At 39.1% G+C, this 20,429-nt stretch overlaps 1 protein-coding gene across 1 annotated transcript in view; it reads right to left on the reverse strand.

Annotated features, from left to right (window-relative positions):
* LOC130885536 (uncharacterized) overlaps positions 1-20,429 on the reverse strand; it is a gene marked incomplete at its 5' end in the record, with an annotated part of 270,826 nt that overhangs the window by 188,748 nt on the left and 61,649 nt on the right. The window contains 2 exon segments of the mRNA XM_057787070.1: positions 1,537-1,657; positions 5,806-5,882. Coding sequence (XP_057643053.1) covers positions 1,537-1,657; positions 5,806-5,882 — 198 coding nt within the window.

Consider the following 20,429-nt stretch of genomic DNA (forward strand, 5'->3'; position numbering starts at 1 on the left):
CACACATGGCACGAGAAAGGTGACAATTCTAAGCAATACTAATCGCAGATAATAATGTCACATGATAAGAAAACTGCAAAATATGTCAAACTCACACTTCATCTGATCTGTCATACTCTCAATATGTCAGCTTGGCCCATAGACTTCTAATGAGCAGCTCTCCCACAACAAAAACGTGTTGAGGGGGAGTCAAGACCTGAGTCTCAGCCCATGAAGTATAACTAAGACAGGGCTGAACCTTTTATACAACATCCGGATTTCATTGCACGTTCACAGTTGACTGAAGCAGGCCATTTTCATGTTCCATAATTGCCAAGAAGTTTATACAAATTAATGGTTTTAATGAACTATTATTTCAGATTAAGTAAACACTAAGGCAGGATTGTTGAGAATTCAGATGGCATTAAGTTTTATTTCTAGACTCACTTACAAGTCCCTGGATAATTCAACCTTGAAGAATTCACTGGGACTTTGTGCTTCAGTCGCAAATAATATCATTTTTAAGAGCACGCTACTGTTCCATCCAGGGTAGTGGTACCGCTGGGTTAATCTAGAGTCAACAGGAGAGACTTCTTAATCCTGCCTAGAATTTATTGAGATAATGTATATTTCCATATAGATAGCATGCTTTTAAAGAATTAAGCAAACAAGAAAAGTTGTCCAATTTCTTTTGTTTTTCTCATTCAAATCATACTTAAAAACTAATCAGAATAACAATTATTTTTGGTTTAATTAGACAATCTTAATTAACAACAAAGACTTAACCTTAATATTTTGGTTTCCAAAAATATTTTAAAAATTAATGCCATCTGAATAAATAAGACAATCTTTTTAGACCTCAAGGCAGGATTACTGATGCAGGCAGACGGAGTTATTAAACACATTCTAAATTAAACGCCTCTATGAATTTTATACTGAAATATATTGTGATAGTTTTGCATGCCAAATGTGACATTTTGTGTTTTAGATTCATCTTCTGTAGTAATTTTGGAAATGTCATACAAACAAAGATTTTGTCATTTACCAATAGAATTACTATGCATGGTTGCCTAGCCAACTCTGTGCCGGGCTCTGGTGGTTGTTTCAAGTCAGCAAGCCATAAAGAATCTTTATCTCTCTGAAACACAGCAATTTGGAAGATAATCGAATGGTGACTAGAGGGCAGAAATGCCAGTCTGAGGAATTATACCACCATCTCTCTTGCATTTACAACCTCTGTCAAGCACGTGTCAGACAGAGAAGGAGAAGGGGGGTGAATATCCATCAAATCTCAAGGCTGTGTCATTTGCAAGGTGGCAGGCCTACCTCCATGTATGGCTGAGTCTGGTTATATGGTACCCTGTGGTGAAGAATACCACGGGTGTTTCCATAGACAGCTTTACCCTTATGTTTTAGCATGAAATCAGCATCAAAAGCATTTAGTAAGACCTGCTTTCTCTGAAGAACCCCTTAAGAAGAAAAGAACAGGTAATGACAGTCACAGGATGGATGTCATCTGACATTTTGCATCAGGAGAAGCCACTCGAGAGTGCTCACCTGGCAGCAAGTTCCTTCTGGTCTTTGGGATTCTTTAGTTGCTTCTGGAAATGAGGGCTGCTGCGTGGCACTGCCCTTTCTGTAAGGATTCCCATCTGCAGTGCACAGCTGACTGGGTGCCGCAGGTACGAGAAGGAATTAAAAAGAAAGAAAAGATGTGGCATGAAGAAAACCTTGCCTTTAGGTCCATAAGACAGCCTGGTGCTTTCCTTCAGCGAGTTCTTGGATTAGACAACAATTATAAATGACACATGGCAGGTGTTGCACGTGGTTAAAGCAGGGTTTTTGGAGTACAGCCCCATTAAATACATGACATACTATCTAAGCTACTGAGCTTCGAGCAATTAAAGTGTCAGTTGTTTCAGAAACAACCTGGAAATCAAGTTCAGTTGCCTTCCCTTATCTGAGAAGAACGGGCTCTGGGACTCCCTGTGAATGCCAGAATTCAAAGAGGCTCATGCCCCTTATATAATATGGCATGGCATATACATAAAATATATGCACATATAGCATATTTTTCAATATTTATTTTGTTTTAATTGTGTATACACATACATGCAAATGCATATGCATGCCTGTGACTGCAGACTCTCTTGGAGGTCAGAAGAGGGCATTACATCCCTTGGAGCTAGAGCTACAGGTAACTGTGAGTCACCCCTGTGGGTACTGGGAAGTGAACTCTGGTATCTGTAAGATCTGCAAGCCTTCTCAAACCCAGGTCGTCTTTCCAGCCCTACTTCTTATCATATATTTTAAATAATCTCTAGATTTCTGGTTCTCAACCTTCCTAATGCTGCAACTCTTCATGGCATGGTGACCCCAACCATAAAATTATATTCATTGCTACTTTGTAACTACAATTTTGCTACTGCTATGAATCGTAATGTAAATATCTGTGTTTTCTGATGATTTTAGAGGATCCCTGTGAAAGGGTTATTTTGATGCCAGGGAGTCGTGACCCACAGTTTGAGAACTGGGGCTTTAGATGGTTTCTTAAGGGGATGTTTAATACATGAAAACATTATATAAATAGCTGCTATAACACATTGTTTTGATGATATACCACTGGGAGCAAACATTCTGCACAAGCTCAGTAGGGCTTAAGCCACCATAGATCGAACCACATTTCCATCTATTAGGGGTTGAATGCATAGATGCAGAAACCACAGATATGGAGGGACATCTGTATTTGATAAGATTCCTTGTCATTTCATTTTTTTCTACCCATTATTCCTTGAGCCTACAAATTGTTCATGAAACCTTGAGGAAGGCATTAATTGAAAATAGATGCTTGGCTGATATGACACAAACATTTTCTGTCTTTAATGCAAGGGTGGGATCTATTTCTCTCCTTAAAATGCTCCCTAGGTACTTGCCCTTCTAGTAACATGTATTCAGTGTATTAAAGACTCTTCTTCATTGTTTACTTTTTTGTTTGCTTGCTCGCAAAGCCTGACATCATCTGCCTGCTTTCCCAAATGCATTTGAATTAAGAAGGATCGTATCTCCCACTTCTCCTGACTTAAGCTTAATTCCATCAGCAGGGCCATCTGTGACAATGACTGTACCCCCACCAGAGGAATAGCCTTTTGGTGTCTCACTGCTGATGCAGTTTCTGTGATACAAATTATCTCCCGTAATGTGGTTAGAGCTGCATTGACACAGGGGTTCATTAGGACACCCATTCTCTGGCAATCCAATTTCAAATTAAATACACTTTGTTGTAAATTTTATTACTTTTAAACTACTGTATCTATTGTCTTTAATGGCCCTATTATACAGTTATGAAGGTAAACAGATTTCATTAGTAAACATCAAACATCCCATGTTAAGCACAGTGAGATGGCTTCTCTTAGTTTCTTCTTTCTTTGTTCCCTTGGTAAGAATTGAAGGCATTCAGAAATACCCTAAAATTTTAATCTGAACAATTACATATTACATTCACTATTATCATCTGAAAGGAAGAAGATAAATAAAGAAAAGAAAATAGGGTCCCTGGTAACAAGCCTCCCCTTTTATTTTTTTACAATTAACTGTTTTTAAAAAATCGTTTCCTGAAAGTTAAAAAGAAATGAGAACAAGGGAGTAAGCACCCAGAGACATTGTTGACTTGAGCTCCTGTAAAGCAATTGTGATCCTGGTCAGAGCCAGGAGCAGACATGAGAGCCTGTCTGTTTTGAGTCCTGTGGTGGTTTAAATGAAAATGGCCCCCAAAGGCACATAGGGAGTGGCACTCCTTGGTGGTATGGCCTTGTTGGAGTAGGGGTGGCCTTGTTAGATGATCTGGGAAGTGTGTCACTGGGGGTGGGCTTTCAGTTTCAGAAGCCCAAGCCAGGCCCAGTGACACTTTCTCTTCCTGCTGCCTCTGGATCCAGATGTAGAGTTCTCACCTCCTTTTTTAACACCATGTCTGCCTGCTACCATGCTTCCTACCATGATGATAATGAACTAAATCTCTGAAACGATAAACCAGTCCCAGTTAAACGCTCTCCTTTTTGGGAGTTGCTGTGGTTATGGTATCTCTTCACAGCAATAAAACCCTAAGGTAAGTCCTAAGGTAGATCATCACTCTCGTCTTACCCTCTGATGGAACATTATTAACTTTATGATGATGAAGGCACAGCCATCCTCTGTATACATAGAAGAGCAGATTCTAAAAGCCCCTTCCAAATGCTGAGACCCAGAGAAGCTCAAGAGCTTTATTTACATTGCTGTGTTATTTTCATACAGCACACATACACAGTTTCCCTTGTATGTGAAGTCATTTCTACCTGTCTTACAGTATTGAATATAATGCAAATTCTGTGCAAACAGCCTTTGTGCGGTGTTACTTAAAGAGGTGACAAGAGGGGACAAACAGCTGTGTCTTCAGTATGTATGTTGGGGTTATTTAACTTTTTTAACAAATTCTTTTTTATTATGATTTATTTCATTTTAAATTTGTGTGTATGTGTGTGTGTGTGTGTGTAGATATGGGTATGTACATGTGAGTTCAGTATCCCATATCCCCAGAGCCTAGAAGATGGTATAAGATACAGGTGATTTGGGACCACTCAATGTGGTTTTTGGAGGCTAAACCTAAGACTTCTTTGCAAGAGCTCTTTACCACTGAGACATCTTTCCAGTTCCTACAGATACTTTCTCTCTAAGGCTGGTTGAGTCTGTGAATATGTGCACACTGTAGTCACAAAACTCTGGTTGTATATAGGCTCAGTTGTATATTATCAAAACCTTCCACCTACTTACAGACTATATTTAACATCTGCAAAATAATGGGCTTCTATTCTTCATGCCTAGAGTGCTAAATTATTCATTTTTAATACTAAGTGAAACTGATAGTGTACATATTATTCTCTAACTTCTATTTTCTACTTTGTACATTATATGCATGTTTTTGTTACAACTAGATTTTTAGGTATCTCTAGTGTTTAATTCTGTCTACCACAATTTATTTAAATTGTCCCTTATTGTTGGCTATTTAGTCTAGTTCCTATTTTTGCTGTTGCAAGTTAGCCTGGAATTAGCTCTCTCACATGTAATGTCTTAAAGACTTCCCTGGCAATTTCCACAGTACCAAGTCCTGTGATTAGAAACACTGGGCATGGGAGGAATGCTATTCCGTTCTCTACTGGTCTTTAGTTGGGCATAGAAATGACACCTTAGTGATATATCATCTTAACTGCACAGCTAGTGTCTTCGGAGGGAGACAGACCCCACTCTGGCGCTATGTGCACTGCAGTCGGAACACACAGTAAGGGAGGATGCAGTAAAAAGACAGCGCCTATGCACAACAGTGCATCACCATCACCACCACTGCTGACATTTGTAACCAGGGAACTCTTTATTGTGAGGGTTGCTCAATGCATTGCTGGGTTATTTAGTGGAATCCTGTCCTCTGCCCACTGAATACTCCTAGATAACCGACCTAATGCCAGTTTCCATAATCAATGTTACTTACTAGATGTTGCCAAATGCCCCCTAGGGATGACGCTGATCCTTGCTGAGGACTACTAATGTTCTCAGTACGACGTAGCATTGAGTGTTCAGCACTCTCAGAGAAACTCTTTCAGACATACTTCCAAAAATTCTGACCCTCTAGTTGAATCAACCTAGGGAGATGTCACTCACCTGCAATCCATTCATACTTAAATCATAAGAACTCTCTCTCTCTCTCTCTTTCTCTCTCTCTCTCTCTCTCTCTCTCTCTCTCACACACACACACACACACACACAGTATAAGGCACAAACTCTTAACATTTAAGAACATACTTCTCTAATGGTTTTTCCTTCTTTAGACATGACATGGGAATGTTCTGGCTGAATCCTTTTCCTTCAAATTTCAAATCCTGTGTGGAAGGAGAGAGAAATAAGAGCAAACTTTAATGAATCCAACCAGCATACACTAGAAGTATCTATGGAACAGCGGGACTCTCTCTAAGACCAGAATATACCAATGCTCCAATAGGCATATTCTCTAAGACAGATAAGAACAATGGAATTCTACCTAGGGTAGCTGTATTTCCATAAATTTCCTCACTCACATAATTGCTGCCAAGAAAGGTACAGGGAGTAATAGACAGCATAGCCACAAGAGGACAAACAGCTGATGGACACTAACATCCCTTCTCTGTTTCTACCGCTTACAAATGAAGCCCCAACCCTGTCCTCCTTCATGCACCCCTTCTGCTCCATTTTTATCTTTCCTTTTCACACCTTGCATTATCCTAAACATAGTGTCACGTGGTTTTAGAATATATACGTGGATGTGGGTTTAAAGGTATAGAACACTAGAGACATTACAGCACTTTAGTCATGGGCGTCATCATCCAACCCAGCCTGTTCTGGAAGCAAAAGGGAAACAACTACACCAGAACAATAAACCTCAATTGAGTCTATGTATACTAGGACACAGAGAAGCCTATTAATATCTGTGCAGATATAATAATAGTAACTCACATGGGCATACTCTACGAGGAGGAGGGAGAGCTGGAAATAGGTGTGAATAGGTGGCTGAGATCACAGGTTCATGAACCTGTGAAATCCAGATGTCGCATGCTCTTTCATGAAGTCTTAACATCTAGAAATGAGTCCCTGTGGCTCTGCTCCTTGTCCACTAAACTTCTGGTTCCATGCTTTGAAAGTTCCTTCTTTTTATTTTGTTTAATCCACTGCTTTGTTATGCCCCTCAATACATATCAATCACATGTGTTATTGAATATTTACTGGATATTTTCATACTTTTTTTTTCATGAAAGTAGTCTATCTTGGATTCTTCCTTTCTCATCCAGTTTCCTGCTGGTGTGTGTAAGAAGTGTGAGATCTCATCTGATGGTCTCTTTGGTCCTTTCAGTTGACAACGAAGCTCCTTTGGCTTTGTGAGTGCTCTGTGGGTTTTAGTGGCAATTGATTGGTTTGACAGAGGTGAAATACCAGGTATCTAAGAAGGAAGACCTTCTGTACCTTGAACTTCCATGACAGGAGTTGTGATGTGTTCAAGTCTCTAGAAATTTTTAGTAATATATGTTTGAGAGGACATTGACAGCCCCTCAGTGTGTCTTTCCTCTCCACAAACAGTACTCTGGAGCATTGTTCTGTTACTTCAATGGTCCTGAGCCACAGTCTTCAATCGTTTTCGTGTTGCTTGCTGTCTGAGATACTGAGACTTTCACAGCCTTCAATACTTGACTTGCTGTGTTTGACTCCTACCTCTAGTTTATCTCTGTCCCATCACATATTTTCTACCAGAAGCAACAAGAATCTACCAGGCAACACAAACAGGCCTCTGATTTGGAACCTCATTGTTGCCCCTGTCCATAGGTTAGTCACATTCTCTATTTTCCTCAGAACTGCAGGCAGCTGACTGCCAGTCTCTCTGACACACCATCAGAAGGATTTTATTTTCTCTATTTTAAAGGAAATTTTGATCAGCTTCCCACACAGGAAGGCTTCATCCCACTTGTGGAAGGTTATGAGGATTCTTGTCACATTCTTCCTGAGGTAAATAATTCAGGCCTTTACTCATGTTCTCCTCAAAGATCACTGCGCATCTTCAGGGTGACAGAAGGCTTGGGTTTTGTGCTAAGTATTTTTCACTGTTAGAACCAACACCTGATTAGTGTCTTTGACCACAATCTAAGCATGGTAAAGTCAAAGACCCCTGGATTGCCTGAGATCAGAGACTGTAGGGACTCATAGACAGCTTTTTATATATACTCTGGCTACATGAGAGATAAACTAAAGATAGTGTAAGTCCACTGATATGTATGTATGCAAAGGTCATCTAGGAACACATTATTTATTATTACTAAAAATGTCAACAAGAATCAGAAGGGTCCAGAAACATCCATTAAAAAAGGTAAGAAATTCAGAGTCTATAAATTGTTAGTAGAGGAAGAAACTTCACCAGGATCATACATAAGCATGCATATATATATATATATATACATATATATATATACACAAATACACACACATATATATATAAATCCTAAGTCTGTACAGCAAATCATCTGTACATTAAAATCCCATATATCAAATTTGTAAATTCTCAGTAACAAAACTAAATTGCTAAATATTAAAATGGACTTTGAATTCAATGTTGAATATTCAAGGTCTTCAAATAATATAAATATTTACATGAGTTATGTCACCAATTTTACATGAAGTATTTTCTATGATCATTAAAGCATTTTAATTTTTTTCCAAAATAACTATACATATTTAAGTATATATTTACCATTAATGTTGACATATTAAACTTTTATAAAACAATCATGCACATGTATTATTCTTACATATGCCAAATTTATGTATGAGTGGAATTATTAGTAACACTACTCTGGTCGTTGAAATGAGTGCAATTGAATTAAAATGAAATTTAAAGTTAAAAGTAATGAAAAATAACAAAATATCATTCTTTAATTTTTTTTTTACTTTTTTGAGACTATAATATAATCACACCCTTTCCACTTCCCTCTCCTCATTCCATACCTTCTCATATACACTTCCTTGCTTGGTTTCAAAGTCATGGCCTCTCTTTCATTAATTGTTGTTATATACACACATGTATATATACATATACATACATACAAATATATATTCTTAAATACCTAAGTAGAACCTGTTCAGTCTGTTTTATACCACCTGCATCTATGTTTTCAGGGCTAATATTTGGTACTCGATAACCAATTTGTGTGCTCTTCCCGGATAACACCGTTTTCCCCACTTGAAGCATTCCTTAGTTGCCTGTACTTCTTTGTGTAGGACTGAAATTCCCTGGACTTGACCTATCCACATTAGCGTGTCTATTGGTAATATCCTTGTTCTACTATGATTAGGCAGGAATGTTGGTGAGCTTTATGAGTATAGTGTCTGGCATTCTGGGAAGACATGATCTTAAAGTAAATTACCTGGTCCTCTGTCTCTTACAGTCTTTCGACCCCCTCTTCTGCAATGATCCCTGAGCACTGGGTGCAGAAGAATTGATGTAGATCTTTCCACTGGGACTGGTCTCCACAACTCTGCATTTTGTTTGGTTGTGGGTTTCCAGAATATGTTTTGAGGGTAAAATCTTACTCAAAATTGAGATTCCTTCTTATACCTGTCAGTATGGCTAAGATCGATAACACAAGTGACAGCTCATACTTATGAGGATGTGGAGTAAGGGGAACACTTCTCCATGGCTGGTGGAAGTGTGAACTTGTACATCCATTAAGAAAATCAGTGTACCAGTTCCTAGGAAAAATGGTACTCTATCTACCTCAAGATCCAGCTATACGACTCTTGGGCACTTCATCCCAACTCAAGGACACTTGCTCAACCATGTTCATCACTGTTCTATTCATAATAGTCAGAATTTAGAAACAACCTATATGTCTTTCAACATCTAGAAGAATAAATAAAGAAAATGTGGTACATTTATACATTGGAGTACTGCTCCGCTGTTTAAAAAATTATAAAATTTGCAGGCAAACAGATGCAAATAGAAAAATCATCCTAAGTGAGGTAACACAGACACACAAAGGTAAATATGTTATTTACTTTTATGTCAATATTAGCCATTAAGTAAATGAGAACCAAGCTACAGTCTATAGACCCATAGAGGTTAGATATAGAGGAAGGGACTTGGGGGGGGGGGAGCATGTAGATCTCCCTGGAAGTGGGAAATAGAGTAGATTTTATGGGTGGGCAGGGGACTTGGTGGGCAGGGGAGCAAATGGGAGGATCAAGTGAAGAGGGGAAGGGGAGTTGGACTTGAAGGAGGGAATGTGAAGAGAGACAGCTAGAATTAAGGACCTCTGAGGGTTAATATGGAAACCTAGTGCAAAGGAAACTTCCTAATGATTTCTCCAAATAAGGAGGGCAATGGAGTTCCAACTGGCCATTTCTTGTCATCAAATGAAACTCCTAATACCAGAACTAGGTTACATCCAATTGAGTTGTTGGCAAAAAGGATCTCATCAAAGAGACTGTTTGCCAAGACAAGAGTCTCCACACACTGACAGGAAGGCCCCATTGCTAAACATAACTATATAACTCAATGAACATGGAGATGTTGAGATGGTGTCTACATAGTCTTTACCCCTACATTCCATTGTGTTTGGTACTGGAACACACTCTACATACTACCAAAAGAGAAATGTAAATACCAAGTCACCCACAAAAGCTTTATCTACCACAATGTACTACCTATAAAATACGTTAGGACCATGGTTGCACAAGTATTGTGAAAGTATCCAACCAATAACTGATCTGACTTAAGACCCACTCCATGAGATGGAACCCATATCTAACACTCCTTTGGTGACCAAAAACCAGAGACTAGATAGCTCAGAGATCTAGGATAAAACCAAATAAGTACTGGTCTTTAAAAAATAGTGGAAAAAAATTAATCTTAATGATATTCTGCTATACTCATAGACCAGTGACTTATTTCCCTATCCTCACTGAAGCTTCCACATGCCACAGATGGAAATAAATACAGAGATCCACAGTCATAATTTACACAGAGAGAGAGAGAGAGAGACAGAGACGAGAGAGACAAAGACAGAAACCATGGAACACTCAGTTCTAAATGAAATGTCACATCAAATCCCTCTCATCAGAGTTTAGAGAACACCACATAAGAGGTGGCAGAAAGAGTGTAAGAATTGGAAGAAATGAAGGACACCAGGAGAAAAAGTCCCTCTAAATCAACTAAGCAAGCCATTTTTTTTTCTGAAGCGAGATGAGTGGATCTGGATGGAAGGGGAACTGGGAAGGAACTGGGAAGGTAGAGGTAGGGGAGACTGTAATCAGAGTATATTGAATGAGAAGGAAATCTATTCAATAAAAAATAAAATAATAAAAAATTAATGTTTTAGGTTTTCCATCACTATGAAAAAACTGAACGATTTTTAAGGTAATGTCAGAGGTTCTGCTATGCAGTAGAAGAGGGAGAGAAGCAGAACTGTTGCCACCATGGAGGCGGAGAGCAGGCCTGCGTGTGTGCTGACTGCCTTTTTCCTCTTTATTTTTCCCACTCATGATACCATCCTAGGGGATGGGATAGTGGCACCCACACCAAGAGGATATTTACCCACTTTTAATCCTCTGTGGAAAAACTCTTACAGACATACATAAACAGACAGGAATTTGTGTCCCTGGTCTCCTAGGTCCCTCAATTCAGTCGAGTTGACAGTCAAGACTAACCTTCACAACTCCACCTCGAGCCAACTTGAGACCCACACACATCTCCCCATGTTTCACCCATCTCATAAGTAAAGACATTCTACAAACCCACCAAACAAACCACACAAAAGGGATATCAATGTCTGCACCCAGCATTTGGTAGTAGCTGGACGGCTGTAGTCCATGGCTGCAGGGGTCTCTAAAAGCCTGAGTGGCTGAACCCAGTGAAATAAATTTGGGGAGGAAATGCATTAGGTATCCGGCTATAAGCAGAGTCCAGAGATGCCCTTTTTAGGAAAGTAATTAAATTTCAAGTAAGTTTACCATTTCAAACCCCGAGCCTATAGGTTGAGATCTATATACTTCCTGAGAGTCCCTCAAGGATCCTTCCTGTAACTGGAAGTTTCTCTCCCACCCACCAGTTCCTAAATAACCACTCAAAGGCTTAACAGTAATTACAAGCTGTTTGTCCTATTAACTCAGGCTTATTATTAGCTATCTCGTATGACTTAAATTAATCCATTTCTATTATTCTGTATTTTACCATGAAGCTCATGGCTTGTTACCTTATATATTGCTTTCATGGCAACTGCTGACATCTCTTGAAACTGCCCTTCCTCTTCCCAAAATTCTCCTAGTCTAGTCGCCGCGCCTATATTTCCTGACTGACTCCTGGCCAGTCAGCATTTTATTAAACCAATTCAAGTGACAGTGTACCATAGTATTATCCCATAGTACCTTCCTGATATCCTGATACAGTACTCAGCTTCTTTGTAATCCTGGTAGTCTCTTCAAAAACCATACTTTATTGGCCGGGAAGACGGCTTCATAAGTAGAGTGTTTGCCAAAAAGGCAAAGTGACCTGGATTTTGGATTCCTAGTACCTCTACTTTCTTAGTTAGGATTTCTGTTGTTACAATGAAACACTATGACCAAACAGCAAGTTGGGAAAGAAAGGGTTTATTAGGCTTACCCTCCCACATTGCTGTTCATTATTGAAGGAAGTCAGGACAGGAACGCAAACAGGGCAGGATCCCGGAAGCAGGAGCTGATGCAGAGGTCATGGATGGGTTCTGCTTACTGGCTTGCTTCCCCTAGCTTGCTCAGTTAATTTTCTTTTAGAACCCAGAACCAGCAGCCCAGGAATAGCACCACCCACCATGGGCTGGGCCCTCATCCATTGCTCACGAAATGAGAAAATGCCTTACAGGTGGCTCATAAAGAGGCATTTCCTCAGCTGAGGCTCCTTCCTCTGATGACTCTAGCTTGTGTCAAGTTGACACACAAAACTACCCAGTACATCCACAAAAAGCCAGACATAGCACTCTGCACCTCTAATCCCAGTGCTGATTGCAGAGACAGAGAATCTCTAGGGTTTGTTCATCAGTTGTTATAGCAGAATCTCTGAGCTCCAGGTTCAGTGGGAAACTTTGTCTCAGAAAGTATTGTGGAAAGTAATTGAGGAAAACTCTTAGAGTCAAACTTTGACCTCCATATGATACCCACCCACGCAATGCCCCCCATATATATGGGACCCAAATATATTACATGAAAAAAGAAAGACAATATCAAATTAGAAACAATATTTTTGTAGCTTAAACTTTATACCAACTTGTCAGACAAAGGTTATAGAAGTTTTCTGCTCTTCTTCTTGCTCCTAATTTGCACTATAAGGAATAAGTAGCAATGATGATGTTATCATAAAGCTGAACTGCCTTGCAAGTTCCTCATCCAAATTAGTTAGCCCATCACCCAGCATGAACTTAACATCCCCTGAAGTCTCACAGCAAGGACAAATTATAGATAAACTATTTGCTATACTTCAATTCACATGGCCTATATTCCCAAGCAAGGCCCCCTCTCCATTCATAGCCTTTAGACTACAGTCTTCACTATCAATCACACCAGCATTCTAGTCTTCTGAGTTACCATCAGAACTATTCATTCAGCTTAAGTCATACCCATGGATAGTTTTTCTATCTTGCATCTCTAAATGTTTTCAAATTCCTTACACAAATTACTTATAAAGCTTTCAGATTGTTTTCAGCAATACTCACAGCAACAATTCCACATTTGGTGCCAATTTTCTTGGCCAGTCAGATTTTCTGTCACTCTGGCAACACAGCATAAGCACCATAAGGAGAAATATTTGCTTTGGCTTACAGTCTCGGGGGTTTCTCTTTATGATAGGGATGGTGTGTCAGCCCAGAGCAGTTCATTTCATAGGATCCATGAAGCAGAGAGAGAGAATGCTTGCTCTTGCATTATCTGGGATTGCCCTCTTCCCTCTTGGCACCCAGCCTATGAAATAGCACTTTTCCCATTATAGGTGGATCTTGTTCTCTAAGTCTTCTGATGGAGGTGGGTCTTTATCTATCTGTTGCTTTCATTGGTTAACTAATAAAGAAAACTGCCTTAGCCCATTTGATAGGCCAACCCTTATGTTATTGTAACTGTAATTCTTGCTTGATAACTGTTTTGTTATATGTAATTTTACTATGTTAAAGTTAAAGCCTTCTTTTTTGTTTAAACAGAAAAAGGGGAAATGATGGAGGTGGGTCTTTATCTATCTGTTGCTTTCATTGGTTAACTAATAAAGAAAACTGCCTTAGCCCATTTGATAGGCCAAACCTTAGGTGGGTGGAGTAAACAGAAGAGAATGCTGGGAGAAAAAAGCTGAGTCAGGGGTCGCCATGATTCTCCCACTCCAGACAGACGCAGGTTAAGATCTTTCCTGGTAAGCCAGCTCATGGTACTACACAGAATATTAGAAATGGGTTAGATCAATATGTAAGAACTAGCCAATAAGAGGCTGGAACTAATGGGCCAGGCAGTGTTTAAAAGAATACAGTTTCTGTGTAATTATTTCGGGGCATAAGCTAGCCATGCGGGCGGCCAGGTGCCGGAGATGCAGCCCTGCCGCTTTTATCACAACAGTCTTCTCTAGAAACGCCGTCACAACCATGCCAGGAATGTGTTTTACTTACTTCCGGGCATTTCTCAATCCAACCATTTTGACAAAAAAAATATTAATTATTAGATATAGGATTTGTGATGTATAATTAACGGCCCTAAAAATAAGCTAGATTGAAAAATTAACCCAATAGTCTCAATATCTTTTTAAAAATATGCGATAGAATGAAGAGACAAGTGAATCATATACGCAAACCCTTCATAAGGGACTTACATCAGGACAGGAATTACCTGGCACATATTATCTACATATATCCTATTTCCAAGTATATTTTTATTAGTCTTTACTTTAAAAAACTCAGACAGCATCAAAACTCCAAATTAATTGGTTAAAACATATAAGCGAATGTTATATGTTAAGTTCATACCATGCAATTTATCTTTAATTTGCCTTTTCATGCTGTCATAGTAAGGATTTCTGTTGCTGTAAAGAGACACCATGAACATGGCAACTCTTACAAAGGAAAACATTTCATTGGGGTGGCTCACTTACAGTTCAGAGGTTTAGCCCATTATCATCAGGGTACACACGGTAGCATGTAGGCAGACATGATGCTGGAGCTAAGAATCCTTACATCTTGATTCAAAAGCAACAGGAAGGAGTCTGTCTCACTGGGCATGGCTTGAGCACCCATGAGATTTTAAAGCCCATATCCACTGTTCATACATCCTCCAAAAAAAAACCACACCTACTTCAATATGGCCACACCTCCTAATAGTGTCAATCCCTTTGGGGCCATTTTCTTTCAAACCACCAAACATACCATACAATCCTCTCCTTGGATCTAATGAAGGTCACATCCCAGAACCAAGAAAGGATATTTTCATGACTCAGTTTTGTGCAAAATAATATAAGCACAAAATACCTTATGCTAATAAGGAAAAGGTTAGTTTAAATCACAGTTTGAAGTTCTAAAGGTTAACATCCCCTCAGCCTCTGGCAAGACTTCTATTAGCTGTATTACATAGCAGAGAAGCAGGGAAGGCGAATATCACACGCAGAAATGTTCACGACAGTAGGGCAAATTGGCTTTCTAACAACCCACTCTCACAGTACTGCTCTAGTCCTACGAGAGCCACGACTCAAGTGGACAAAACCTAGGTCCGACTCTAATCCATCAGGGAATAGGGCCCCGTGTTCTAATACCTTTTAACAAGTTTCCTATCTCAGAGGCTTTACCACCACCCAGATCTGGAGACCCAGCATCCTGTACATGAACCTTTGGGATTTTAGTCAAACAATACCCTAATTTCAGCAGTCATCTATCAGTTTATATAGGAATATGCAGAAAGATACGGATCAAGAAAATACATAATTATAATATGATTCTCAGAAATGTATAATCAGACACAAAAATAGTAATTTGGAATGTCACAGAGAGGTGTGAAACCTGAGGACTGATGAGAACATTATAAAATAAGCACATGAAACTGCATTCCTGACAGATTTCTCGTATTCATTGAAACTTTAAGCTATTTTAAAATAACTGCTTTATGGGACATACCTTAAAGCCCAAAGGGGAAAATATGTTTCTAATGTTAAACATAAAGTCACGCTTTCTGCCTTTCAACTAAATAATGTAACTACCAATGACCTAATGCCATCTGAGCTGTTTCTCCACACATCCTGTCTTTTTTTTTTTTTTTAAAGAAACAGTATCAGGAAAAACAAAATGAAATATTCAAAGATGAATAATTGCTTCCAGGAGGAAGCAGTGGTCAAGTGTGTCTCTAGGATGTCCGCAGCACGGCTAATCTGGTCAGTATGTCAGGCCAGCTTGCTGGACAGAAGGACGCTGCAGTAGATACTCCTGATTGGGTGCTGCTAGACAAATGACAGAGGATACATAAGGGACAGTTGGTGACGTTGGAACACAAACTGAATGTTACATGAAATGACCATGAACTTTATTAACTCTGTTGATGCTGTTTGGGTTGGGTTCTCATGCATAATGTAGTCGAAGCTTTTGGCTTTACTCTGCATGCTTTTTACAAAACTAACAGCCATTCCTGAACTCCCCCTCCGCTGAAAAGACCCAGAAGTTTCTTATTAAGCAGCTACAGGGACCTCCTTCACAGGCCAGCAGTAGAACCAGTTAGGGGAAATGGGAACCAGGCAGAGGAATATAAATATTTTATTTTCAACTTAACCTTTGGGAATATTTTTTTTAAATAAGATAGAGTAGTTGGGCATGGAATATTCAGTCAGAGAGTCACATACCTTTACATCAAATCCCCACCCTACAGTTCACATGTTTGGTTTATTTTCTGTATATTTCTCTAATGCGGTTATACTAATTCTGTTATAAATTGCGACACCCCCCAAAAAAGGAAAATCCTACAGTTATTTGTGCAATTGGAATATTGTGTGTGTTTGTTTCTATTTCAATTTTTTGAGGTTATTTTATTGTAACTGAAAATAACTTCTGCCTCAGTTTCACAAGCTGGGATTACAAGCATGCACTGCCATGCTTTCTCTAGAATATTTTTTAACATAGATTTCATAAAAGAACAATTTGTTGGGGATGAGCAAATTTATAGCTTACCTTATGTATGTAGACTATTGTAAAGTTCATAACACAAGAATCACCAAGAAGTTTCATGTGTGAAAAACTTCTCTTTCAATAGAACCACAAATTCAGGTGTCAACAGAGAAATCAATACATATTATTCCAAATAACACATGAAACTACTTTATAAATTATTTTAGAGAGCCCAGTAAAACCCCAGAGCAGTTGCTTTCTATCTGTGGGTCATGACCCCTTTGAGAGTCGAATGGCCCTTCCACAGAAGTCCACATCAGATATTCTGCAAACAGATATTCACATGACGATTCCTAACAGTAGCAAAACTACAGTTATGAAGTAGCCACACAAATAATTTTATGGTTAGGGGTCACCACAACATGATGAACTGTATTAAAATGTTCCAGCATTAGAACAGTTGAGAAACACAACCATAAAGGGATCCTCTGACATCTGAACCAAATACGTAAGGATCTCTTTAAGAAATTAGGATATTACACTACCCCTGCCATTTAGTCATTCAATGCCTTAATTTTATTCAAACTTATTTTTCATTTAGGTACTTATAAATGGTTCTTCTTAAATAAATGGCATTAATTGAACACACATACAAGTACCTAGTAAGTAGGGAATGAAAAAGTCTTAGTTTATACAGCTATGACTGAAGTAGAGTCACAAAAATAGATTTGAGTAATGATATAATGTAGTACAGGATCAAATGCTGAGTGGGAACCCGTTGGTACCTAATCAGCAGTTTCCTGACTAATACAGATACTGGGTTATTATATATTTTAATAACTAATGCTTTTATTATTCCATCCTAATTTATTAGACTTGTTATTCAAAATGCTGTGATCCAGGTTGTATTCCTTTATTGATTAGAATACTGATAAATATCTAAGAAATTAAGTGAATTGTATGAGGTGGCATAGGTCATAATGGTTATTGCCATTCTTTTTGGTTACCCCTAAAACTTGATGGCGAGACTCTATTGCTAAAGACACCCCATTACTTAAGTCACAGAACAAAGAAAAATGAAGCCGGTACTGGCCTCAAAGTTCATCCTCGCCGGAGTGCACGCCTTTAATCCCAGCACTCGGGAGGCAGAGGCAGGTGGATCTCTGTGAGTTCGAGGCCAGCCTGGTCTACAAGAGCTAGTTCCAGGACAGGAACCAAAAAAGCTACGGAGAAACCCTGTCTCGAAAATCAAAAAAAAAAAAAAAAAAAAAAAAAAAAAAAAAAAAAAAAAAAAAAAAAAAAAGTTCATCCCTATTGGATAGCTTTCATGGTGCCAAAAGGGGCTGTGTATGCTACAGGAAGAGAAAAGAAGTCAACAGGCTTACTCACCTGAGAAATCTGTGAGTTATAATAATAGTAAGCAGCCTGCCAGGGTAGGGCTGTTAGCACTGTCATAGCAGTAGCAACAATGGTAAGGGAGTATCAAAGCATACTCTGCCTGGACTTGGGGCCTGCTCTACAAGACAGAACTCATGCTGTTGGCATGGCATTGCTGGCATGTTGTCAGCATAGCATTGGAGTCCAGAACCTGTGAGCAGATAGGTTTAGGTCCCGAAGCAGAACCTACCACTATTATTCTGCTAAGTGGGCATAGGACTCAATTAACCCCTTTAGACTTATTGTTTAGACTCTTAGCTTAGTGCATCGCTCACTCTTCATCAGAGAAGCTTCATTTAGCTGTAGATAGCAATTAACACAGAAACCCACAACGGGTGTGCTTGAAACGAATAAGAGACCGCTGAGTAGTTAGCCCTAAATGGGCTGTGTATCTTACATTCCCTTAGGGATCACCTGAGCGAAAGCAGCAGAAAGACTGGAAGAGTCAGATGGGGTGGGGGACTGCAACAAAACAGTGTTTTGGGGACACAACAAGGCAGTTGCACACATGAATTCAGCTGTGAAACAGTAGGTACATTAATTAATTAATGTTAAATTAGAAAAAATTCTAGAATGGAGGGGGAAAGTAGACACACACTCCTCCACCTAGCTGAGGAGTTGTTGGCAATGGATGGCCACTAGGAGAGAGTCATTTTTCTTTAAGAACATGGCCCCTGAGAGGCTAGCCATGCTCCAATAGACCCTCACCCATGCGTATACCAGCAATGTTGAGTTGACTCAGTGTGTTTAACAAAGCAACACATGTTGGCTTGTTTCTAGTTAGGTTTAAAAAAAAAAAAACAAACCTTAAATTAACCCATTTCTATTAATCTATGTGCTGCCCTAGGCTTGCTTACCTCATCTACACACTGTCCATCCTGCTTTCCTGCTTCCTCCATGTCTGTCTGTCTAGCCCCACAACTGACTGACTGGCTCCCCCTTTCTCTCACCTATAGCCCTGCCTATCCCTCCTCTGTCTGGCTATTGGCCATTCAGCTTTTTGTTATATCAATCAGGTACCTTAGGCAGGCAAGATAGAGCAACAACACATCTTTCCATAGTTAACCAAATGCAGGATTAACAAATGTAACCCATCTTTAGATAGCTGAACAAATATTCTATTCCACAACAGTCTGGATTAGGTTGTCCTGTGGGAATGACATCCACCTTTGAGGTATTTTCTTAGTTAGGTCAACTGAGATGGAAAGATGCATCCTGAATGTGGGTGGGACAGTTTTCCGGACTGTTTCATGACCTAGGCTAAATGAGGGGAAGAGAGCCAGCTGCTCTTTGGAAGCATCTATGCACAACTACTCTGCTCTTGACTGTGCATGTGACCAGCAACTTTGAGTACCTATGTTTTGACTTCCCAACCAAAAATTGGATTTTTTTTGTGTGGGGGGGAGGGCAATTGGAAATGAAACCTGGGACAACCCATTATCATTCACCAGAGCTCTTTGCTGCATAAATCTTCTTTGGTTAAGCTACTGAAGTCTTCATTAGGCAGTTTTGAATTTATCATACATCCTACTGTTCTGCTTCATCTCAAGGTGAATTTATTTCATAGGGTAGATACATGTTTTCTCACTTGCTTCTGTAGGATTCTTTGAGGTCAGGTCTATTGCTTTGTTGTGTGATTTGAATTGTTCCTTGTAAGACCTTAGGCAAGTAACTTAACACCACTATCACTGAAGTTACTTTTCTAACTGCAAAGGGACATTTATCCATATTATAGCATGAGCAATGAATTCATTAAGATATAAAGTATTTAAGGAGCTTGTAACATTTGGTAAATAATAAATACTCATGCCAAATTTAATTATGTATCATTTTGTTGTTGTTGTTTTAAATGATTCTACTATGTGCTTATTTTAACCCAGTAAAGTCAGGAAAGGAAAGGAAAGGAAAGGAAAGGAAAGGAAAGGAAAGGAAAGGAAAGGAAAGGAAAGGAAAGGAAAGGAAAGGAAGGGAAAGGACAAAACTTTTCCAACTAGATACATTACTTAAGTATCATATCATCAGCACACTAGGACACTTGTCCCTTGTAGAGTATGTTTCTAGAGTTTGAGAAATGAAAAACTACTTGGAAAATAGACTTTCTTGGCAACTACATGCATCTAAAACCTCAAATTTAAAAGACAAAATTTCTTCCTTCTGTGAAACTAATATTTTCTTAATCAACAATTATTTCCACAGCTTTTTGTCAGGGTCTCAGGCATTCACTCAGAGCAGGCACTCGTTCTTCCCAGACAAACCTTTGTCACCTGCTTATAATGATCTTAAACTTCTCGAAGCCTTTACTTAAGCCATTTCTCTGATTATTTTGTTTTG

This window comes from Chionomys nivalis, chromosome 13, assembly GCF_950005125.1.
Source record: "Chionomys nivalis chromosome 13, mChiNiv1.1, whole genome shotgun sequence".
In the NCBI taxonomy this organism is placed as follows: domain Eukaryota; kingdom Metazoa; phylum Chordata; class Mammalia; order Rodentia; family Cricetidae; genus Chionomys; species Chionomys nivalis.